Source organism: Penicillium coprophilum (genome assembly GCF_028826855.1).
Source record: "Penicillium coprophilum strain IBT 35676 chromosome Unknown utg000002l_segment0_segment1, whole genome shotgun sequence".
Lineage (NCBI taxonomy): Eukaryota > Fungi > Ascomycota > Eurotiomycetes > Eurotiales > Aspergillaceae > Penicillium > Penicillium coprophilum.
In genome coordinates this window covers 3,508,506-3,531,804 of record NW_026622722.1, presented here as the reverse complement: position 1 = coordinate 3,531,804, position 23,299 = coordinate 3,508,506, and the positions used below count along the sequence as shown (strand labels likewise).

At 49.3% G+C, this 23,299-nt stretch overlaps 10 protein-coding genes across 10 annotated transcripts; 6 read left to right on the top strand and 4 right to left on the bottom strand.

Moving 5' to 3' along the window:
- Positions 1-231: 231 nt before the first annotated feature.
- Positions 232-3,864, bottom strand: N7500_003416 (calcium/hydrogen antiporter; the record flags this gene model as incomplete). Its single annotated transcript, XM_056674562.1, has 5 exons — positions 232-499; positions 569-732; positions 801-1,763; positions 1,813-3,677; positions 3,735-3,864. The coding sequence occupies 5 exons, from the start codon at positions 3,862-3,864 to the stop codon at positions 232-234; spliced, it is 3,390 nt and encodes a 1,129-aa protein (XP_056535087.1).
- A 723-nt stretch (positions 3,865-4,587) lies between these two features.
- On the top strand, positions 4,588-5,927 carry N7500_003415 (proteasome regulatory particle base subunit RPT6; the record flags this gene model as incomplete). Its single annotated transcript, XM_056674561.1, has 3 exons — positions 4,588-4,833; positions 4,907-5,582; positions 5,669-5,927. The coding sequence occupies exons 1-3, from the start codon at positions 4,599-4,601 to the stop codon at positions 5,925-5,927; spliced, it is 1,170 nt and encodes a 389-aa protein (XP_056535086.1). The 5' UTR covers positions 4,588-4,598.
- Positions 5,928-7,047: 1,120 nt separating this feature from the next.
- Positions 7,048-8,925, top strand: N7500_003414 (uncharacterized protein; the record flags this gene model as incomplete). Its single annotated transcript, XM_056674560.1, has 4 exons — positions 7,048-8,565; positions 8,625-8,672; positions 8,719-8,811; positions 8,872-8,925. 4 exons carry the CDS (start codon positions 7,048-7,050, stop codon positions 8,923-8,925), a joined length of 1,713 nt encoding a protein of 570 aa, XP_056535085.1.
- Positions 8,926-9,417: 492 nt separating this feature from the next.
- On the top strand, positions 9,418-11,721 carry N7500_003413 (putative ubiquitin fusion degradation protein (Ufd1); the record flags this gene model as incomplete). Its single annotated transcript, XM_056674559.1, has 1 exon — positions 9,418-11,721. One exon carries the CDS (start codon positions 9,418-9,420, stop codon positions 11,719-11,721), a length of 2,304 nt encoding a protein of 767 aa, XP_056535084.1.
- A 273-nt stretch (positions 11,722-11,994) lies between these two features.
- On the bottom strand, positions 11,995-13,091 carry N7500_003412 (transporter YIP1; the record flags this gene model as incomplete). Its single annotated transcript, XM_056674558.1, has 2 exons — positions 11,995-12,597; positions 12,744-13,091. The coding sequence occupies 2 exons, from the start codon at positions 13,089-13,091 to the stop codon at positions 11,995-11,997; spliced, it is 951 nt and encodes a 316-aa protein (XP_056535083.1).
- A 326-nt stretch (positions 13,092-13,417) lies between these two features.
- sam50 (SAM complex subunit SAM50) lies at positions 13,418-15,177 on the bottom strand (the record flags this gene model as incomplete). Its single annotated transcript, XM_056674557.1, has 4 exons — positions 13,418-14,622; positions 14,677-14,863; positions 14,951-15,067; positions 15,145-15,177. 4 exons carry the CDS (start codon positions 15,175-15,177, stop codon positions 13,418-13,420), a joined length of 1,542 nt encoding a protein of 513 aa, XP_056535082.1.
- Positions 15,178-15,419: 242 nt separating this feature from the next.
- Positions 15,420-16,405, top strand: N7500_003410 (ubiquitin-conjugating enzyme E2; the record flags this gene model as incomplete). The annotated part of the gene is made up of 3 exons (XM_056674556.1): positions 15,420-15,446; positions 15,513-15,592; positions 15,682-16,405. The coding sequence occupies 3 exons, from the start codon at positions 15,420-15,422 to the stop codon at positions 16,403-16,405; spliced, it is 831 nt and encodes a 276-aa protein (XP_056535081.1).
- Positions 16,406-17,105: 700 nt separating this feature from the next.
- N7500_003409 (uncharacterized protein) lies at positions 17,106-18,898 on the top strand (the record flags this gene model as incomplete). The annotated part of the gene is made up of 4 exons (XM_056674555.1): positions 17,106-17,445; positions 17,589-17,854; positions 17,918-18,042; positions 18,100-18,898. 4 exons carry the CDS (start codon positions 17,106-17,108, stop codon positions 18,896-18,898), a joined length of 1,530 nt encoding a protein of 509 aa, XP_056535080.1.
- Positions 18,899-19,471: 573 nt separating this feature from the next.
- On the top strand, positions 19,472-20,566 carry N7500_003408 (holocytochrome c synthase CYC3; the record flags this gene model as incomplete). The annotated part of the gene is made up of 3 exons (XM_056674554.1): positions 19,472-19,549; positions 19,603-20,258; positions 20,317-20,566. The coding sequence occupies 3 exons, from the start codon at positions 19,472-19,474 to the stop codon at positions 20,564-20,566; spliced, it is 984 nt and encodes a 327-aa protein (XP_056535079.1).
- A 406-nt stretch (positions 20,567-20,972) lies between these two features.
- N7500_003407 (ABC1 kinase family protein) lies at positions 20,973-23,137 on the bottom strand (the record flags this gene model as incomplete). The annotated part of the gene is made up of 3 exons (XM_056674553.1): positions 20,973-21,150; positions 21,209-22,551; positions 22,622-23,137. The coding sequence occupies 3 exons, from the start codon at positions 23,135-23,137 to the stop codon at positions 20,973-20,975; spliced, it is 2,037 nt and encodes a 678-aa protein (XP_056535078.1).
- Positions 23,138-23,299: the final 162 nt, after the last annotated feature.

Genomic DNA, 23,299 nt, shown 5'->3' with positions numbered 1-23,299 from the left:
GGTTGTAAAATCATATCCAATGCATTGAGCTTTAGAGCTCAGATCATCAACAAAGCCATAATAAGTTACACTGTCCCTATAAACGTGAAGCATGAAGCATGTAGACGAGAATCCCCAAAGCAAACCAAACAAAAAAAAAAAAAATAAGAGAAGTTATCCAACATTAATGCTGACAAGTCAATCATTTCCTTGTGCTGAAAAGCAACTACCAGTCAAATATGTGCACTTTGTCTAATAAGCCAACCCGCCTCTTGTTCGGCCGATAGTGTAGAACTTGTCAGAACTAGTGGTGCCGCCTATGGCCAGGGTATCAAATCGATCCACGCCCATGTTGTCCATGTTCACATAACCCGACATATAAAATCCAAGCAAAACGACAAGGTATGTGAGTACGAGGACGGAGCCCTTGAAGTAGTTGCTCTTTCCTTCGCCGTATACATACGAGAGAAGGAAGACGCACAGGATCACGGTAATCATATCCCACTGAGGGAATATTAGGCTGTTTGAAATAAATTGTTAGCCCTAGCACTTCAATTAGGGGAAGGATAGAAAAATATATCGATCTTACTTGAATGAGTGGCTGACAAGCTCAGATGGGTCCAGCGAGCGGCCATAGAAAGCGCTGAAGAATACTACAGCAGGGACCTGTAATAGACAGACTTGCAGTGCGTAGGCAGATCCAATTTCCATAGATAAAGCAATGTTCCCGTTCATAGCAAAAGAAATGGCGTTCTGTCGAGTGCGTTAGTTAACAAGAATACAAACCGGCCCCAGTTAGAGCCTGTAATAAACCAACATACCAGGAACTCCGTCGTGTTTGGTACCAACGCGAAAAGGGTAATGCCAAGGAACTTCTCATCAATATCCACGCTCTCTAGCACAACATCAACTGTGTTGACAAGAATCTCAGCAATCACTGCATAGAGGAGTGTTGCCCCAAGGAGAACGACAGAACTTTTAACTTTGCTCCAATTGGGTGCATCATGTCCTCCGCTGGCATGAGTGGGCTCCACGCCCAACCCGAGATCTTCAAGCTCTTCTGCTGCGGTATTTCGTGGTCGCTCTGGAGCAGAGCGGCTAGCTTGACGGACAGAAGCTTGATTGTGTTGGGCATTGGGCTTGCGGCTTCGAGCCATATCCCGAGCAGCCGCCGCTGCTGCTGTTGCGGCCACTTCCGTGAACTGGCGTACTAGACGCTCGTTGTCTTCTTTGGTCATACTACGGACAGACTTTGGCACAGGGCAACCGTCCTCGCCGCTAGAATTGGGTGGCACCAAGTGCGGGGAATTGCTTTTGAGGTCTGCGGTACCTTCACTTCCAACTCCTTCCCAATTGCCCGAGCCATTGTCCTCCAAGCCAAAATGCTTCAATGACTGACCTAGGATTCGCTTGTACAGCTGAGATTCGCGGATAGGGTCTTTGGACCCAGAAGCAGCACCGGAGGCTTCGGGTTGGCCATTTGAGAATATCATGTGTCGTGGTTCGTAGAATGAATCCTGAGCAGATTGGATGGCATGGGCATGGGTATTCTTCTTTTCTTCCATCTCTGATGACCAGATGAGAGCAGCATGAGTCCTAAGGGTGAACCATAGGCCGATGCAGTAGGAAAGGAATAAGAAAACAGCGGCGATCCATGCATATGGTTGTACCGCCTTTTGAAAAAACTGATCATCGACAGCCGCTGTTTGTGAGAAATAGCAGCGACGGCAATCTCGAGTCTCTGTATCGAGGGAACTGACACACGAGTGGCAGTTAAGCTCATGCTACGCACCAGTCAGTTTAGATTCGTTTGCGAAAGAAGGTGAAACTTACACTGCCATGAACCTGATAGAAGAGAGTGGGACCAAAAGCAGCAATCACTGCAAACAACAACATCGTCGACGTCACACCGGCTGATTTGACGTTGAACCGTTGGGTCTTGCGTTTGAGTGCACCGAAGCACATTGACAAGCCAGGGAGAAAGAGTATGCCGACAAAAATACTGCCGATGATGCTTCCCTCGACAAGCTGAGCCTTCCCCTCAGTTAAAGCGACACAGTAGAGGTATACTTCTACGATAGTTGAGAAGAAGGCATTGATGGCAGCACCCAGGCCCATGGAAGATTGAGCGGAGATTGAGGCAACGGCTTGTCCAATGAAATAGGCCAGAGGAATAATGGAGAGTAGTGCAAGAGGGAAAATTAAGGCCGGATGTGTGAGCCAGTTCTGCAAGCCCAAGAATTTGCCCAAAATGTGATAGTCGAAAATCACAAACACAACCACACCCAGAAGATTGATCAGGAAGATATTCGTTCCATCGAGAGTGTACTTCCAGTACCTCGTTCCCGCAGCTCTGTAGGTGCAAAGAAGGATAGAAGACGAAGATGTAGTTGTGTTTGACCTCGCATATGTGGAATCGGAATGGAAGGACAGTGCTAGGGGATGTCTGCGTAAATGGCTCACCAGCGTAATGGTTATACGGCCCATGGGGATCCAAAAGACCAAAAGCCAGCAGACGAGCGACACCATGAGCATCAGCGGTCCTACTAAGAAGTAGAAGAACACGAAGAACACGACACGACCCAAGGTCCATTCGCCCCGCCCAAAAAGGCGACGTTTAGATTGAGCAAGCTGAGACGAATCTTCGCGTTGTCCACGCTGGGGCCGCCCGAGCAGGCTGTCTTGCTCACCCGCAGAATCAACGCTGTTCCTTCGTCTACCAACCAGGGACCGATCTCTGCGAGGCCCGAAGAAGAGTCGACCATGTTCCAGGTCACCATTCTGCCATTGCTCATATTCGCTGATACTGCGTCCCTCGCCTTCATCTTCTTCGGCATAGTTCTCATCAGTCTCCAACAGAACGTATGATCCGAACGGGTACAGCAAATATCGCGAAAGACCTGAAAATACTCTTCCATATGCCACAGCGCTCGATGAGTAGGAAAAGAAAAAGCACGCAACCGCGGCCAACAGAGCAAAAAGGGCAAGCCACCACCCAAAGAACAAAGACCATAGTAGGTTGGTCAAAAAGAGCAGGGGACTGACATAGCCTCCCGGAGATGAGTGGATATCACCCTCGGCCGTCTTCTCTACAGAGCGGCTCTTCTTGTACAACGCAGGTTTCCAGATCCTGATACCAAACGGATGTGTTTGATTGATGGCCTGTTGACGATCTTTAAGCGTGAAGCTCTCAGCATCGCTGGCTGCATCTTCATTGTCTTCTATGTCATCATCATCATCCTCCTCGTCGTCCTCACTCTCCCCTCCGCTGTTGTGTCCAGCCTGTTGCAATGAGAAATCTTCTTCGAAATCCGGACCTGGTTCAGACAAGCCTGTTTCCTCTGCGTGGTAGCTCTCCGAATCGGCTCTTGCCAAGGGACTGGGACGAGCGCTGGGACGTCGTCTCAGGGTCGAGCTTTGCGTTCGTAGTGGACGGATCCTGGGAGATTGTTGCGTGTTCGCGCCTTGCTTCTTTGTCATATCTTGCTTGACCTCGTTGGCATCATCGTCTGTCGAGAAGCCTTGCCCCTTGTGGGGAATTTGACGTTTGGAAGACATGCGACGCGATACCGAGGGCTTTCGGGGCTTATCAGGGGCAGTCGACGATTGGGTCGTAAGTTCCCGAGTCGAACTCTCCTCTTGACTGTCATCACGTAGTTCGGAGTTAGTCGCTTCAAGGGGAGATGTATCGAGTGCACCTGCAATTCTAGATCAGCCCAAGTCGTCATTGGAGGTTACACCAACGGTAAGCTTACCGTATGCTCTTCGTGCGGAGGCAGATGATGTGATTGGAGGTACTTGTCCAGAGGTCGGGGTTTCCCTTCCCACCGCTGCAGATGGCTCCATAGATTTGGGAGAGTCGGAGTTCCCTTTATCCCCGGCCATAATCCAGTGATTTGACAAGCACACAGTAAACTTTGGAAGCAGAATAAGCGAGAAAAAGAGGAAATCTCAAAGACACGGGGTGTCCTCTCTCCTTTATGCTGTCTTTGTTGTCCCCAAAGAAAGACGAAAAAAAAAATGTCAAAACAATAAGACCTAAGGTCTCAGTGACATTATTCAACCAGATAGATCTAGGCAAGACGCAGAAATCGAAAAATGTCCGTGGAAGTTCTCTTAGTTGAGATGTATACACATCATTGCAGGTCCAAGTAGGACAAAGCTCGTGGAAAAGAGTAAGTCAAAGGGGAGAAAGGCTCTTTGACCGTTGCCTTATGTCCATCGCATTGCAGATGACCCGATCATCAGCCCAGATCGACCGCCCAATCAGACCTACGACCTGCCTCATTGGGTGGGGAGCTGTCATCCATGGAAACAAAGGGATGTTTGGCTGGTTTGTCTTGGTTGATGGTCCTGATATTTCAGGCTTGAGTTATCGTGTCTCTTAGTCAGCACTGGGGGCACCGGACCTGAGCTTCACATACAGCTGGACGGCTCTGTTCGTTAAACCCCAGCTTCAACTCCATTTCAGTTCCCGAGCTACATCTCCTCTCCTGACGATTTTCCGATATATCATCTCCTGAGCAAAAAGTTAAAGGTCTTTTTCTTTACTCCATCTGTGTTCTGTGGAAGACAGACAACCCTTGAGTCTCCACAGCGTCATCACTTCATTCGCCATCATGGCTTTGGACAACTACTATCGCAATAAAATCGAGGGCATGAAGCTCGAGATTATTCAAGGTCAGGCTGTTCTTCGACGATTAGAAGCGCAGCGCAATGACTACAATTCGAGAGTCCGTCTACTGCGCGAAGAGCTTGGTTTGTTGCAACAACCCGGCTCCTACGTTGGCGAGGTGGTTAAGGTGATGAGCACCAAGAAGGTTCTGGTGAAGGTACACCCAGAAGGCAAATACGGTAGGCCGAGTCTATTCCCATATGTCTTCTGATGATCGGGCTTCTGCTAACGCTACGGTTTCCTTGATCACAGTGGTGGATATCTCCGATGGTGTGGATATTAGCAAACTCGTTGTGGGCAAGCGAGTCGCTCTCCTGTCTGACTCCTACAAGTTGGAGAAGATGTTGCCGTCCTCGGTTGATCCTCTGGTGGCACTCATGATGGTCGAAAAGGTCCCCGACAGCACTTACGACATGATTGGTGGCCTAGACCAGCAAATCAAGGAAATCAAGGAAGTGATCGAGCTTGGCCTTAAGCACCCCGAGCTGTTCGAATCTCTAGGTATCGCACAGCCGAAGGGTGTCTTGCTTTACGGCCCACCCGGAACCGGCAAGACCCTGCTTGCTCGAGCAGCCGCTCACCATACTGACTGTCGATTCATCCGAGTGAGTGGCTCAGAACTGGTGCAGAAATACATTGGTGAAGGTAGTCGGATGGTGCGTGAGCTTTTCGTCATGGCGCGAGAGCACGCACCAAGTATCATCTTTATGGACGAGATTGACAGCATTGGATCAAGCCGGATAGATTCATCGGGTGGCGGTGACTCAGAGGTGCAACGCACCATGTTGGAGTTGTTGAACCAGTTGGACGGCTTCGAGCCAACGAAGAACATTAAGATTATCATGGCGACCAACCGACTGGATATTCTGGATCCGGCCCTACTTCGTCCTGGGCGAATTGATCGAAAAATCGAGTTCCCCCCTCCATCGTCAGTCTACTTCCTTCCCCATCAGTCATTTAAGGCTTCTTCTTATCTCTTGGCTAACTCGGTGGGGGTTTTTTTTTCTAATACAGGGTCGAAGCTCGTGCCGACATCTTGCGGATCCACTCTCGATCGATGAACCTGACCCGTGGGATCAACTTGACCAAGATTGCCGAGAAAATGAACGGGTGTTCTGGAGCCGAACTTAAAGGTGTCTGCACAGAGGCAGGCATGTATGCACTCCGCGAACGTCGGGTTCATGTCACACAAGAGGACTTTGATCTGGCCACCGCCAAGATTCTCAACAAGCACGATGACAAGGAGGTGGCCGTGTCGAAGCTGTGGAAGTAGAGGTCTCTCGAAAGCCGTGGGGGGATACGGAGTAGATCCCGGGGGCTTGGGGAACGATCGACGACATTGTATCACTAGTTCTAATCCTACCCTGATAATTCTCCCAAGTGAATGCATAGTTGTGTGACGTCTGGATCCGATTCATTTCAAGTGATGTGTAGAGGAGTAACTATTCCTTGGCACAATACCACTTGGGGATCCGACTGCCTGCTTGGCTTGCATACCATGAAGTAGATCAGCCTTCTCGTATGGAGTCTTCCGTACTGGATGTAGGATTGATTTGACAAGACCTAAGAACTAGATCTACGTAACGTGATTGCCTTTTTTTTTTCAATGAAGAAAAAGGGGGCTTGGCAGGCTCAGCTTATCGAAATACGGAGTACGGAGTATGAGTGTAAAGGCTTGGCATGATGCGGACCGTGTAGATCAGAGATGTCTCAATGGGCTGGAATTCAAGGATCTCCTATCGTCTTGGCAGAAACCGGAGTCGGGTTATATACATAGACCTCTTCACCATTGGACGCATTTCTCCCCTTACTTAGACTGACGCGGACTTGCGCGTGACCATAATGGCAGATCATCCTAACGTTTTTTGGACGCCAAGGGTACGGAGTTCTCAGTACATAGCCACCATTGTCACCTCTGGGGATCAGTATATTATGCTCAAGTTGAATTGAAAGTCATATAATTGAATCGCTATATATATATATATAGAACTCTACTTAGAAGTCTGCCTGGAATTCGGTGGTCAAGTATGGTTCAGTATTTACCTATATACGGAGTACCTATATAACTATATACATAGTAGGTACATAGGTATATGTACACTTACACCGACAGTCCATTTATGGTTCTGCATGTTATCTCTCTTACTTGATTGAATTATATGAAAAGATACGGAGTACGGACTCAATATATATTAATCTGATATATATAAATCTGAAATATGTAAAATATGTAAAATACATGTATTAGATCCAAAAATGGAATCTTCTAAAGTCCGGAGTATGTATACAATATAGATATACGGAGTATATTAATCTCTTTTACATTCTAACCTATTTACATCTCTTCTCCTCCCCCCCCACTTTTTTCTATACTTTGATTTCCACGGAGTATCATGTCCGACTTATGGTCTTCTATAGTTTTTGCCATTGACCCTAAGAGAACAGAAGCCATGCCTGCCGTCTTACAATCAACCATTAATCTTCTAGAAAGTGAGCTGGTCAAAGCCCGCGCCGCCCTCCGGGATATCCAACCCAATGCCTCACCCTTTGGATTCCGGGGGGATGAAATCGCTGTAGGGGCCATGACAGCCTACAGACGAGACCTCATCGGTCGCGCTCCCGATTTTTATGGATCTCGCCGCTTGACGCTAAAGGAACTCGGCCTGGAGCCTGCCGTGCGCGAACTTCCTGAACGGGTATCAAAGGTGCAATCTAAAACACCTACGCCCCCTTCCCGAACGGGACTGGAGGATGTCCTAAGCAATAGCTTGATCCTCGACCAGATGGCACCATACCTATCAGTATCCTCGTTGATGACACTGAGCTCAACTTCACGCCGCCTACATACCGTGATCACCCAGACGCCATATGTATTCCGGCATCTTGATTTGTCCCACTGTCGGGGTACAGAACTCTCTACAGCAACACAAGCAGATAACGACTCTCAGACGGAGGATGAGGTTTATTCCACCCCATTGAAGCGAATCTTTACGAACCTCGAGGGCAGAGGTATACTGCAAGATGTGCGCACTCTCATCCTGGACGGGGTGGCAGTGCCGGCTGATCTGGTGGCCGATATCATTTTGACGGACCGCTTCAATGTCAATATCCTGTCTATTCGCGAATGTCGTCACCTGAACGAACGTAAACTGATGCAGGTCATTCAGCATGCCGTTCGGCCCACACGCCCTCCGGGTACGCCACGGGTGAAGGGTATCTATCATTTCTCTCCCGTCCACACAGACCCTCGGCCAGTGGCACGACCCCGGTATCGAGACTGGTGGGGAACCCAGGTAGAAACACCACGGACACCCAGTCGATCCCCATCTGACCCTGGTCAAGAGGATGGGGCCTCGAAATCCTCGGTAGAGCAACAAAACGAGTGGTATAGCGCCTCAGGGAAGCTTTTCAAGCACACTATCGAGGAAGGCTGGGCCCAGGTGCTTAAGAAATGTGAGGGCATCATTGCCTTTGATGCCGCTCTGTGTCGTGGCCCGAGACACGATCCCAACCTATACGGTTCGACCACGGAGGACAGCCTAGCTGAGGTCTCGTTGCTCGGACCGGCCGTGGCCACCGTAGCCCTCGGACCTCGCGGATGTGATGGATGCCACAGTTCCCCCGAAGGTCCGGCTATATGGAGCCAGTCCCCAGATATTCAATTCCCAATGCTTAGCCCCCCGCCACTGCACTCATCTAGCGTTGCGGCGGCGAAACGGCCCGAGCTAATTCCAGGCGAGCATCCGGTCCTTATTGCCCGCTGCACGGACTGCCTTACCAACCGTTGGTGCCATCGGTGCAATAAATGGTTCTGTGGAAACTGTCTGCCAAACCCGCAGCGTGTCCGAGTAAGCCTGTCCCCGCATCAGACTGCAGTCCACGCCAGTGCTGCTGAACTGCAAGAACGTGAGGTATTTTCAAACTGAATGTGCCCCACCAGTCGTCCATTTCGCTGATTTTTGTCTTGCAGAGACTGGAACGAGGTGTTAGCAAAGACTGCTGGGAATGTGGCCCAACTGTGAGTAACTCTTTTGGTTTTCGGATGCTCCTTCTAACCATAGTAGTGTGCTTCCTGTAAGCTGGAATGTCAGCACACATGCCAAGGCTGCCAGGGTGATTATTGTATTCACCACAACGAGGGATGCTCGAAGGCACTGGTGCGTGTCTTCCAACCCCCATTGAATCAAGAGCGTTCACTATACTAACATCTCTCGCAGTGTGATTGGTGCAATACCAGTGCTCGTGGCAGAATGCGTGGCGACTTTTATTAAATTTGAATACAGATCCAAATTTATATTGGTAATCGACAGGTCGCATGTACATTATGATTTTAAAGCGAAGTATCCAGCGTGGAGGCTTCCAGAATTGAATCTCTTATCTCTTATCGGCTCTGCGGACGGCAATAGCGGCAATCAGGCGAAATCTGTCTTTTGTCAGGCAGAATTGTAGATATTCTAGGTTAAGATCTATATACAAATAGATGCAGGGATATATCTATTTTGGAGAAGAAGAAGAAAACAAAACAAGAAGCACTCCGTACAAAGTTATGATACGTATCATTCATAAGAACCATCAATGAAAGAGACAGACTCATCACCCCTACCCGCTACACTATGAGCGGAGATTTAAGCGGAGAGTAAAGCGGTGATCCTGAAGTATGGAAAATTGACTTTTGTCGCCTTCGTCGCTGTTGCGGTCTGTCGCCACCTTGGAACACTCATTTATAGAATGCATTCTCTCTCTGATCATTATCAGGACCCATCATGGCCCAAGATACCTTAGTCTGGTCGTCCCAGCTGCTCGTCGCATCGCCAGACCGGGCGCCCCAGTTAACCGGTGACAAAATCACTCTACCGCAATCTGCGCTCGAACAACTGCTAGCCGCCGCTCCGATTCAAGCTGTCCCGGGGAACTCCCGTGTACTTACTTCGTCATTCGATCCTTTCAATCACCACACCTTCGCCGCCGAATCGCGCGCTCGTCAAGAGGTCGAGCAACGCCAACAACAACTACCCCAGCCATTAATCTTCCGCATTGTCAATCCTCTGAATGGCCGGTTCATCTATGCGGGTATTCGGGAGTTCTCTGCTGAAGAGAATGAAGTTGCACTGAGTAAATTGCTCAGAGACTCACTCGAGATCAAGGATGAAGAGTTTTTGAGCGAAAATGACGGACGACAAGACCTCGCGGCGCCTCAGATAGAAGGGGAAACCCCACCAAGGACTGGCCCCGCGGTCACAGTACATGCGAAGCAACTACCTAAAGGCACCTATGTTCGTCTGCGTCCGCTGGAAGCTGGATACGATCCTGAAGATTGGAAGGCTCTTTTGGAAAGATATTTACGAGACAACTTTACGACCCTCACGACGGGCGAGCTTTTGACTGTACCGGTCACCCGGAGCGAGTCGTTTAGGTTCTTGGTGGACAAGGTGTTTCCTGAAGGCGAAGGAATATGCGTGGTGGATACAGATCTTGAAGTCGACATCGTCGCATTATCTGAGGAACAGGCCCGAGAAACGCTACAGAAGAGATTGAAAAAGGCTTCACGCGCGCCGGGTACGACTAGTGGCAGCTCGATCGGTGGTATACTCAGCGTTGGTGAAGATGTCAATTCACAAGTATTGCCTGGGGAATATGTGGATTATGAGCTTCGAGATTGGAATCGCCAGGAGACCATCCAGATCGAGCTTACCACGGACAATCCGGAACTGAGTCTTTTTGCTAGCCCTTTTTCTACTCGTCAACGAAGTCGTCCGAGGTCAGACATGCATGCCTTGGGGATCTTCTCGGGCCAGTTACCTAAAAAGATCGTTCTTCGGCCCACCAATGTGGTTCTTGAAGACGCCGAGGCTCTCTATATAGCGGTCCATGCCAATGCTGCAAGCAGTGAACCAATTGATCCACCGCAGCATTCGCCATCGCAATACCACCTGCGAATCACACTGAATCCATTGGATTCATCGCTTAGTCATAAGGATACAGAGGAGTCCCACGAGCCTGGCGATGTGCAGTGCAAAAACTGCCACCAATGGGTTCCTGAACGGACACTAGTTCTCCACGAAAACTTCTGTCTCCGCAATAATATATCATGTCCGCAGTGCCAAAATGTCTTCCAGAAGCGGTCTCCAGAGTGGCAAAGCCACTGGCACTGCCCACACGACTCCGGCCATGGCAATGATGCACCAAGCAAAGAAAAGCACGACGCCATTTTCCACCAGACACACCAATGCACTGACTGTGCTAGAGATTTCGAAGGACTTTCTAGTCTTGCGAAACACCGTACTACAGATTGCCCCGGAAAATTAATTCTCTGTCAATTCTGCCATCTTCTCGTGCCACAGAAAGGCGATTCTGACCCTGATTTCCGCGATCCTGAAGTGATGCTCTCCGGCCTCACTCCACATGAACTGGTGGATGGAGGACGCACCACCGAATGTCATCTGTGCAATAAGATTATCCGATTACGGGACATGAACACCCATCTTCGTCACCATGACCTAGAGCGCCTTTCTCGACCTGCGCCTCGCATATGTATGAATAAAAATTGCGGGAGGACACTGAACAAAGCTGGCAATGACTCCGTTGGCCTGTGCAGTTTCTGTTTCGGACCGCTGTATGTGGACACGTACGACCCAGAGGGTAAAGCACTGCGCCGTCGCATTGAACGCCGGTATCTCTCCCAGATGATGACTGGTTGTGGAAAGCCATGGTGCCAGAATGACTATTGCAAAACGGCAAAGCAGAATATGGCATCTGACTCTGGTCCTCCGGCCGCGATGAGTGTGGGGGAAATCATGAAGTTGACACGCCCACTTGTCGAAGCTCTCAATACGCAGCCGGATGTGCCAAATACGGCGCCTTTCTACCTCTGTGCTGATGAAACAAGTCAACAACGTCGCAACGTCGCAGAGTTGATTGCAGCAGAGAGCACTGAAGGCAATGACAAAGTGTATGACCTACCATGGTGTATTGCAGCGGCCGAAGCTGTGGGCGGCGATTTGGAGAAGGCGAGAGAGTGGCTGTCCAAATGGGCACCAACTCAGGGTGCGACGAGTCCGAGTACGTGATGCTTCTAGACGGTGATTTAGGCATGATTTGATATGGAACATGGGCTTGCTTTTGTATCAAGTGAAGGACTGCAGAGCTCATAATGAAGAAGACAGACGAATCTTATAATGCATAATGAATGGTGTACAAACACAGCTAGAATTTCGTAATATTCATGATTAAAATGCAAGGCTGATCGGAAATTAAGACCTTAGACGTCGCAGCCACTGGCATACAGGATGACCCATGTAATGCATAGACAGAGAACGTGTATCAATCAAAAGAGGATGTTTTCAAGCCGCACCTGTCTTTGCAGCCAGTGAGCCGGTGCCGCGCGAAGAGAAGATACCCATAATTCCAAAGACAACATAGAACAGAGCCAACGGGTATGCCACCAGACCCCTCATGCCACTCATGCGCGCCACGGCGCAAAACATCCCCGATGAACTGTATGTGCACCAGCCAACAGCGGCAATGGTCAGGAGATAACCAAACATGGTGTCCATAGGAATCATGATACCAATGAGACTGGTAAGCACCAAAGGAAGGAAGCAGTAGCCCAGCACGCTAGCGGAGCGCGGGAAAGTCAAAGTAGCAGAAAAATGGCCCGCAGCCGAGGCACCAGACATGGAGGGTTTGTGATGGGGGTTGTAGCTGGTTGGGTCGGCGGCGTTGGGGGTTGGGACAGTGTCAAGAGCAGGGGACATGAGGCTGAGGATCAGATGCAAAGCGACGGTGCCGAAAACGGCAACGCCGTAGATATAGCCGTAGAATACCTTGCCTGAGAGGAGAAGGAAAGTGCCGTACAAGACAATGTAGAGCAGAGCCCCATAGAGATCGCTATCATCCATAAGATGGTTATCGATAGAGGCGAAGGGATTGAGAACAGTCAAAGTCTAGATGATGGAACCGTTAGCATCCAACATCGGACAATCATTGTCGACTAGAGCAATTAAATCAAAGCTGGAGTAAACGACAAGCCACCCGCAAGACCTAGACCCCACGTCTCCTGAACACGCTCAATAAAATCAATCTAACTTACCTTGGTCCGGATATGTTCAAAGTTGACACCCAACTCCTCCAGCAGCGGTGGCTCACCATCATACCCCTCCGTCCCAAATGCAGCCAACCAACCAGTCCTCAGGCCGCCCTGTTCGCCCATCCGTCCACTAACGCCAGCGGCCTGGGACCCGAAGCCCCCGTACCCACCACCAGCAGGGTAAGTCTGCGCGGAGGGATTGGGGGCACCACCAAAGCCGGCGCCATAGGATGCTTGTGAAGGGGTTGTGTGACCGGAAACCGAGGAGTAGGACGAGGGGAAGAACTGGAGATTCTGTGGTGCGGAGCCCTGGGGGGTGTAGCCCTGCTGTTGTGGATAGTATTGGGCCATTGCCGCGACTGACGGCCTAAATTTCGGGAGATCGCTAGTTGGTTTTCGGATAGAGAGACGTGTTATGAGTTCTTGGGGAGTAGCGACCGGCTAGAGTGTGAAATGTTGTAGAGCTTCGAAGCTCGAAATGGCCTCAATGGTGTCTGCTGACTAAGCATATGATGGGCCCGGGGCCCGGGCCCGCCGAACTAAACTCTGATGGAGGGTAGACGATGTTTCTCTTTTTGTACTTGGAATGCTCATAGTTAATTTGAACTTGATTGAAATTGGTACAGCAATGTATGAGTGGTATGGTTGAGTTCGCAAGAAATCTAACTTGCCAATGTTTACAGGAAATTGATACCGATGCCCAGCTGGAGACCTTTGCGGCCTTCTTCGCCCTTTCGCAACACCAGAGGCAAGGAAAAGTTAAGCTCAAAGCGAGCCACAGGGTGGGCATACACAATACCAAATCCAGCTGCGACACTTGGTAGTCCATTTTGTAGTTCAGACAGAGTTGAGACCAAGGCATCCTGCACCTCACCATTAGTAGTAGGTGTGGCTTTCTGTGAGGTCTGTAGAGACAGCAAGCGGCCACCGTTCAAGAAGGCCTGAAACCGCACAGGCTTCTCAGCGCCAAGTCGGGGAAGCGGGAACAGCAGGTTGGCGCTTCCGGCAGCGTACACATCACCGCCCAGTGAATCAACACCCTCACGAGGACCGAGACCACAGAGACGGAATCCGCGGACATCAGTAGGTCCTCCAAGCTGGAAGCGGTCGTTGACACGGGAAAGTTGCGGGCGGGGGTTGGACTCCAGTCCAAGAGGGTAGAGAAGACCGGCACGGAATCCAGTGTTGAGGCTGACGCCGCTGTCACCCTTGATTCCGGGAATTGGAATAGGGATGGCACCTTGTGTCTCAATTTCAGACTTCCAGAAAGAGACATCGCCCTTGAGCGGGCCAAATCCGGCGAGCTCATTGAAGGCCTTGGCATAGTAGCCACGAGATGGCAGCAGGGCATTGTCCCGCTGATCATTAACCCAGCTATGGAAAATGCTGCTTTTCACGCTGTCACCTGCATCTGAGCGGACGGTAGGAGAGGCATTCTCCGCAAGACCAGTAAGCTGTCTCCAGAAACCGGTATATCCAAATTCGTGACGGTGGCTTGATTTGGATATCCATCGGAGCTTGCTCCAGCCACCCTTGAGAACCTCCTCGTGGCTTGCCCAAGACTTCTGGGTGGAGCTTGCAATACCGCCAATTTCTAGGCGGAAATCAGGATCACCCAAGACCGGAGTCTCGAATGCAGCCTGGTAAGCGGACCTTGTCCGGGTACCGAGCGAAGCGTTCAAGTTCAAAGTCTCGGCGCCACCAAAGACATTGCGCCAGAGAAGATTACCGTAGGCTGAGCCCTCGGCATTTCCCAAGTCTGTTCCGGTCTTCATCAACACGCGGGACTTCTCTCGCGTCGCCAGATGGACATCAATGTTACGCATGCCATTTTGGCCTTGCGACTCATCCAAGTAGACCGAAATAGGTTGGTGGAATAAATCTGAGATTATATTAGTAGCCACCTCATCGTGATTAGTATCCCTTCATCTCATACCGAAACGTCCAAGTTTATCTGCAGTAGCCGACACTTCCCGCAACACTTCGGACAGTGTATAGGGCCGACCCTTGTTTGCGCTCAAAAGTGGGTTTAAGTTGCGCTCAAGGAAACTTCTCCGGGTATTAGGGGCACTGGTGACTTGAACGGAGGAGATGGTACAAGGTAAAGTCGAGTTTTCGTCGATCTAGTAGACATCGCGATCAGCCGGGAAACTCCGCAACTAAATAAGAATTGCCTGTTGTCAACAGCTTCCAGGAGTTGAAGACCATACCAATTCAGCAAGTCGATTCTGGGCCTTCTGGTAAATAGCTTGCATGCGCTCATTTACAGCTTGCTGTTGCTCTTCCAGCACCTTGGGGTCCGCTCGCTGTTGCAAACGCTCAAAGACCTAGAAGCGGAGAGAAGTCAGCAGAAGGTCAACTAGACACACAGGCAATTCATAAGCTGCCTGAGATCTAAACTAACGCTCTCGTCTCCTTCAGCAAAAGAGGAAGACATTTTGGCGTCTGCAATGGCCAGAACTTTTAGCCTCCGGGGAACAGATCGGGATGCGCGAAACCCGTAATATATGGAACCACGTGACCCAGCGAACATGAGCGCCTGATTGCGGCCTTTGATTCCACAACTTCTTTACTTCTTTCCCTCATTTTCTTTCCTTGGATTTGCTTTCACGGTCATACAACACTGCGTTGTCTTCTTTTGAGTTGCAAAGTTTCTTGTTTCTGCTCATATCACCAAAGATGGCGACTAAAGCGGCTTTCAAACGGGTAAGTGGTCGGATGTTAAGTTCAATCTGTAATCCCGTGGATAGTGTCTAACAATATTTACTATAGCTCACTCGTGAATACCAAAATATCCAAAAAGATCCCACACCATTTATTGTGACCCATCCATCTGAGACTAATATCCTTGAGTAAGTAATATACATATAGATATATATCTATATATATAACCCCTCGCATTGCCACATTGCCGCAGAACTCCGAAGCTAACCTGCTCTAGGTGGCATTACATCCTCACTGGACCGCCAGGGACTCCTTATGAAAATGGACAATACTGGGGTACATTGATATTTCCTCCAGAGTATCCATTCGCTCCTCCTGCCATCCGCATGCACACCCCCAGTGGCCGATTTCAACCTTCTACTCGACTGTGTCTAAGCATCAGTGACTTCCACCCAAAATCCTTTAACCCCGCCTGGGAAGTCTCGACCATTCTCATCGGCCTTCTCTCTTTCATGACCAGTGAAGAGATGACCACAGGAAGTGTCAGTGGCTCGGAAAGTGAGCGCAGAGTACTTGCCGCGCGATCTCGGTGGTGGAATTCGACTGGGGGAGGTTCTCATATCAGCGCCACCGCCGGTGTCACTCGAACTTCCAAGGGTATCAACAATGTCAAGGCCGGAGATGGAGGCTTGAAGTTTCGCACAGAATGGCCTGAACTCGACCAGGAGAATTGGGCTTGGATGAAAGAGCATCGTATCGATTCCACCACCGGTCAAATCTTACCTGATCCCGATGCGCCCACCAAGTGTTCCCCGGAGACGAGTGCTTTACGTCGACGACCCAACGGCAGTGCTCCTGGAATCGGTTCCGTCGTGGACGGTGGACATGTTGCGAGAGAGGCAGGTCAAGGCTGGGCTGGACGAAACCGAATTTGGATCTGTGTTGTCGTCTTCTTTGGCTATGCACTAATTTCACGACTCATAAGTGATATGCGAGCATGAGATTGTACTAGTCTTTTTTATGTTAGAATACCCTTTTCGTGATGTATTTTTTCTTTCTTTTTTATTGCTTTAGCGAATTGACAAGCATTCTCAGAACCATTAGAGTGAGAATACTGAACTAGATACTGAATTAATTTCGAATATAAATTGTTACACCATTGAGCACCGGATCATCCCAGACGATTCAAGCTAAATCGGGCTTGTGCTCCCGCATTAGCGTAACTGCGCTCCTTTTCTCTTCTAAATCCGCCTTCACCCAACTGAGCCTCTATCCACTTCTTTATTGGTTTGTCTTTTGCTCTGCCTTGGCTTTCGGATGGATCATCTGCAGCCTTTCGCCTTTGGTTCGCTTCGGCATACCCATTCAGGTCAGTGCTTTCTAGTCTTGATATACCTTGTGGGATCTTCTTACTGGACCTTGAATCTTGTCTCCTTTGCCTCTTTTGCCTATTTATTGAACTCAAATTCACATTGATCTTACTCTTTTCTATTTGTCTATTTTCACCAGCATGTTTTAGTCTTGCGCCAAAGAGAACGCTCCTCGATTGTGGGGAGATTGAACTGAAGTGCCCGACTAGAACCCAAGGCCAAACCCGCGCCGCTGGATCGGCCTTCCTTTACATTCATCGATCACGACGATGATTTGACCTCCAAGAGAATCAAAGATGTCAATGCACGCAAGGCTATTCGCTCTCATGTCATGCGTGATGTACGCCGACGTGAGAGACTCGCTGGGTTGAAACGAACATCCAGACAGAATCGTCAATCTGGTGCCCCCAAGGCTACTATTGATGATCCGGATGAACAAAGACTGGCGTTGAGGGCTTCATCTCAGTCATCTGCTTCGTCCATACTGGATGCGGACTCTGGAGACGGGTTTACCTCGATCTATCGAGGACGTCCTGTCAGGTGGTGTGCTGGCTATCCTGTGCCTCTCCATTCAGATCCTAATCCACCTACATCATGGTTTCTTGATCCTTTTTTTACCTTGCCCGGTACCAGTGAGCTTCCTTCAATGGTCGCACACTTGGTGTACTACTGTAAGTATTACTCATTCAGTGTTGCCTATTGCTCTGTTCGTTTCAGATGTTCGTGCTGTATGAGCCTCTCCAGAGCTAGAGCTGACTATAGGGCAAAGGGAAAACCATATTTGTACCGATGACATTCCCGAACACGAGCAAAGATTCAAATCAAGAAATGGAACTAATGGTTCGGTCCTCATTCTCCGATCCGGGGAGTTTCTTTGGGCTGATGAGCATGTGCGCTGCACATCGAGCCGTCCTCGCAAGCCAGCGATCGGGTAATTGGGACTCGGTGCTTACTGACGATCCTGACTACTGCATGATGAGAGCAAAGTCCATTCAAGAGATGAGTGCAAAAGTAAGGGATCCGAGTCGCAGACTCAGCAATGAGGCCTTTGATACCATAATCAACCTCCTCACTGGTTCGGTATGGATTCCGCTCGTGCATATCGGGTTGCAATGTTGTAGTGTTAACGTTAACACTTCACAGCTGATAATCGGAGAGTTCAGTGAGGTCCATACTCACCTAACAGGACTCAAAAGTATGGTTGATCTGCGGGGTGGAATAACAGACGAAAGTATTCGTTCTTCCTCTATGTTGTCTGCCATCATCACGTACGTGTGTCTCCGGTTCGCCTCTCTGCTGAGTTCCGCTCACGGTTGATGAATTAGAACTGACATCAAAGCCGCCTCGGGTCTAATGACCAAACCCGTGTTTCCATTGACTTGGGATGCACAGCCAATCCCTTCGGAGATTCAACAGCGAATCAGACCACTGGCTTCGTCTCCTCTCAACAGACTAGGCACGGGTTTTTATGCCAATACATTCCTTAGCTCACCATTATTAAGGATCATAAGTGTGCTTCGGGACATGGTATTTTTTAGCATTACTTATCAGACAAATCCTACGGTTATTAAACCAGGTGACCAAGACTTCTTCCGCATCCTCAATTGCGAAGCAGAGCATCAGCTTCTCAGCTATATCTACGCAGGAGGCTCCTCCAACCCAGAGCCCAATCTTCATCCCATTGAGGCAGTGACTCGAGTTGCTTCTATCTGCTATCTCAATCATTTCCTGATTGTCTCGCCTTCATCATCTGGATTGGGTCGAGCCCTTACGAAACACCTCAAGACAGCCTTGGATGGATGCAAGTTGGCTCTCTTTGTGGGTTTACCAACTCAAACTTTTGGACTTTATGTTTGGGCACTATTCGTCGGAGCCCAAGGTGCCTTTGGTCAGCCTGAGCGGCAGTGGTTTGTGGAGCGGCTGGCCCGTGTTGCAATGATATGTGGGTGGCAGTCGTGGGAGCAAATTTCGAAACTGATGACTGAATTCTTCTTTGTTGCGGCTTTGGACAGCTTGAATTGGCGTTCTGTCTGGGACGAAGCGATGACTGGGTTTGTGATGTCCGAGTCGGAGGAACTGGAATTGTCTTCTCTTTTTGGAACGGGCACACTCTCCCTTACGTAGCCCTCAACTATGGGCACTTGTATATTTTGCACGGGCAAAACAGCAGTAATAGTAATAATGAGCGAAAAGATAAAAAGATCTTTCATGAAGTATATAGAGATGAGAGCATGGCCTCTGCCCTTTAGGCACAACACCTTAACATTCTAGATAATCTACCTAGATAGCTCAAAATGAGTATTAGAAAGTTCGTATACAAGACAAATCTTTTGATATGTATATATATGTGTATATATATATATGTAGTTCTTTGAAATCTTATTTTCTTCCATGATTTTATGTAGAACTGTCACCAGGAGTGGGAAGTGTAAATGATAGAGAATACACGACATTATAAGACCTAAACCGCACAGGCGTCTTCTCTATAGACACGTAAGAAGATCGAAAAGAGATATAAAGATGAAGTATGAAGCTCTCCAAGACTAAACTTGTGTACATTTAACCGCTTTAAGATCGACCTATCACGTGGTAGCTTTATGTCATCCAAAGAAAATTGAAAGTCCGCTTTCTCCGGTCTTTTGTCGTGTTCGCTTTCGCCTTGCATATTACCAACAAAATTTCTTTGCATACTTCAAAATGGGTTGGTTTTGGGCAGACACTCCACAGGCTTCCACCGTCTCGATTCCACATGCCTCCTCAAATGCATCTCCTCCGGTTCGTTTTGCGCATCCTGAACAGCTTTGATTCAGACTGACTCTTATCTAAAGCCGGGATGCCCGATGCATGAACCAGGCTCGAAGTCTTCACCTCCGCCAACGCCTGCTGTTGAAACTCCCAGCAGCTGCCCTATGAAATCGAAAGATTCTCCATTTTACTCAGCCCCAAAATCAGCACCGGCGCAAACACCGCAGCCACCCGCCAATACGCAGCCTTCGGCTCTGTCAAAGCTTAATCCTTTAAACTATATGTTCTCGTCTATCTCCCAAGAGCGCGCTGCCAATCAAACGGTTGACCTTTCTGTTGAACGTGAAGGTTCTTCAATCCCAAGAGGCGACGGCGAAGGAAACTGGGAATATCCATCTCCACAACAGATGTACAACGCCATGCTGCGCAAAGGACACACAGACACACCTCAGGATGCGGTAGAGTCGATGGTTGCAGTGCACAACTTCTTGAATGAAGGCGCCTGGGATGAAATTGTGGGATGGGAGCGCGTATTCGCCAAGGGTCTCAAGTCCGGATGGCAACACTGCCGGCGCGGCGAGGAGAACCTGAGCATGGACCTGACCTATGCAGACGAAAATGGTAAATTTGATGCGACCTCTGAGCCTCGCCTGCTCCGATTCCAGGGTCGGCCGCAAGAGTGGTCCCCTAAAGCACAGATATACCAAGCCTTGAGCTGGGCGTACCCAAGCAAATTTCAGTAAGGAGTGTCTTCGCGTTATACACACTAGCCATAATTCTGACCATAATTCCAACAGGACCAGCCCTCCGTTTGACCGCCACGATTGGTATGTCATCCGCCAGACACCTTCGGGCCCGAAGGAAATTCGATATGTCATTGATTACTACTCTGGAGATCCAGATCCCCACGGGCTGCCGGTCTTCCACCTCGATATCCGCCCTGCGTTGGATACACCGACGGCCGCTGCAGAGCGCTTATTGAGATGGGGAGGTGATGTCTGGTGGAGGGCTAGTGGCGCATCTGTTCGTGAACAGGCCTCGCGCTAAGAGAGCTTGACAGCTGTAACACTAGGCCGTCTGTTCGTCCACTCCACTCTGTAATTATTCAAAGGCATGACGCTGGCGTTCCATTGCTTATCCTCGCTTGTGCATGTATGATGTTTATCTTCTTCCCTCTTGTCTTATATCACACCTTCGGTCTTTCTCCGTTAGTCTATGAAAATGGACATATGATAATGATATCTTTGCATTAATGTTATCCCTCCCACAAACATCCGAAGGTTCCCGTTTTGCTTGCAAATTTCTTTTTGAAAAAGAAGTGGATGTCTGTAAAATATCAAAATAGATAGTGTGGTTTTCTTCTAATCATTCAACGAACATGCATGTCATCTGAGCTTAAATCAACAGTGAAAAATCCGGCGTGTATGGTAGAAAAACAGCATGGCGAAAGGTCTTATATATTAGGGGAGAGTTGGTCGTACTTGACACAATGCTCAACACTCTCGATGCTGGCCTGCAGCATTCCACGAGCCTCCAGGCCGACCCAAACCCAAAGCATTGAGTAGTCGCCCGAGCGCACCGTTTGCAAGAATGAGCCTCCTGATCCCAGTTGTCGTAGAATAGGAAGTGCACTAGACAAATTCAGCTTCATTCAAACGAATCCCAAGCCTCATGGAGGGAAAAACTCACCTTTTGAACAGATCTAGGTTGGGATTCAAACTACGTCCTATTCCTTCCAGCAGGAGACATGAAATGACAACGTTGACGAAATCTCCTTCAAACCGAACGTGATGCCCGCGGACCATAGTCAATACCTCACTGAGAATATCGCCAATCTTGACACTTCCCAGAGCAAAGGTTCGAGATTTGATACTTAGGACCAAATGCTGCATTTTCAGAGCGAATATCTCCGGATCAATGACCTCTTCCGGTGTTCGACATCGCTCGACCATAAGCTGACCAGCCCGGTATCCGTCAAATTCAGCAATAGCTCGAAAGAGATCCAGGAAGTTCCGCCGATTAGTCTCATTTAGCTGAGTGACAAGACCAGTGTCGATAAATATTAACTGCGGTCGATACCCCTCGTCATTGAGCCGAGAAAGAGCAGCGTTCCAATCCTCGGGGTTATTGAGATTCGGGCGTAACCGCTTGAGGACTGCCTCTGTCACATCAAGTTCGGCCCGCGTCGGGGCATCAAATGCACGCGAATGCTTGGCAAGGGAGAGGTCCAGCTCGCTGGGCCGGTAGAAACGAACCATGATGTTCCCCGGATGGAGATCCGCATGGACAAAGTTGTCTATGAGCAGCATATGCAAGAATGCATCAAGGCCTTCATTCGCGATATCGTGCTGATATAAACCCCCTCCGATATCCAAGAAGGTGGCCAACGGGATGCCCTGGGCAAACTCCTCAACCAGCACCTCACGAGTGGTGTATTCTAAGTATGGGTATGGGAACCATGCAGTAGTGCGAGAATTGAATTTTCGGCGGAATATGACAAGGTTTGCGGCTTCAATCCGAAGGTCCAGTTGTAGCTTCATCATTTCACCAAACTGTTGTACTTCATCAGGGAAAGACAGCCAGTGCATTGTGGGGATGGCATTGATCATGTGAGCAAAAAATGACATGATCCGTAAGTCCCTATGTATCATTTGTTCGACCTTGGGGTGCTGCACCTTAATCGCGACATACGATGACGGTACCCGCTGCGGGGAGCTCTTGACTAGCACGTCGACATTTTTTCGGACCTTCTCGCCTAGCGTTGGTGGTTCAACGCCCAATTCTTCTTCATTGGTTGCAGCAAGACTCGGTTTCAGCTTCGCCTTGTAGACCTGTGCAATCGCGCCAACACCCAGCGGTTCCTCCTGAAACTCTTCGAATATGTCCTCAAATGGTAGTCCATTGAATGCTTTGGAGATGATGCGCTTCGTTTGATGAAGTGAATGAGCGGGGGCATTTGAGTGAAGTGACGACATTGTATTGCACATTTCGGGTGGGAAGATATCTGTTCGTGAGGCAGCCCATTGGCCGAGCTATTCAAGAGGTCTGCTTGTCAGTTCAATCTCAATGGAAAATTCTTCGCCAACCAAAGCATCAGCTCACCTTGATAAACGCAGGACCAGCCCGCTCCATTGACTTCACCAAGAATCGATACCACCACAATGTGCCAGACCGTGCGCCATCCCGGTCGTGGACTTTGCGACCAAGCCATATGGCGGGCACCGTAGCAACGACCGGAATAAATATGATGGCAAGGTGAACGAAGCGAATTCCCGTAGCAATGGGATCATAGACATAACAATAAAAATAGACCCATATTGTCTGGCAGAGCTTCGAGAGGCCTTGCGCGTCGGGTGAAACCGTCTTCCGGACCTCTTCGCGCGAAGCCTCCAGCATCTGCATTTCTGCGGTCTTGTCGTGGTGATCATTTTCTTCCGCTAGTTTTAAAAAGGCCGCTGGCGCCAGAGTGGCCATGAGTACCCCGGATATGACGGGAGCCCTTCGCGGTGTGCCTTTTAGTAGTTGCCGAGGCCATGGCGGGCGATTGGAATGTTGTCGGGGGAGACGCGGAAGTCCGCGTTTGAGACAAAAACGGCCGAAAAAACCGGCCACCCTCATGTTATCATGTAGGCATAAAATATTAACATAGAATTAGGAAGTTGATAGAAAAGTAGAAGTGACAACTTACCTCGGAATCAAAGTGGTCCACGATGGAATAACCTTGGAAACACGTGCTGCGACGTCATGGGGGACAAACATGACAAACATGACAAACACTAG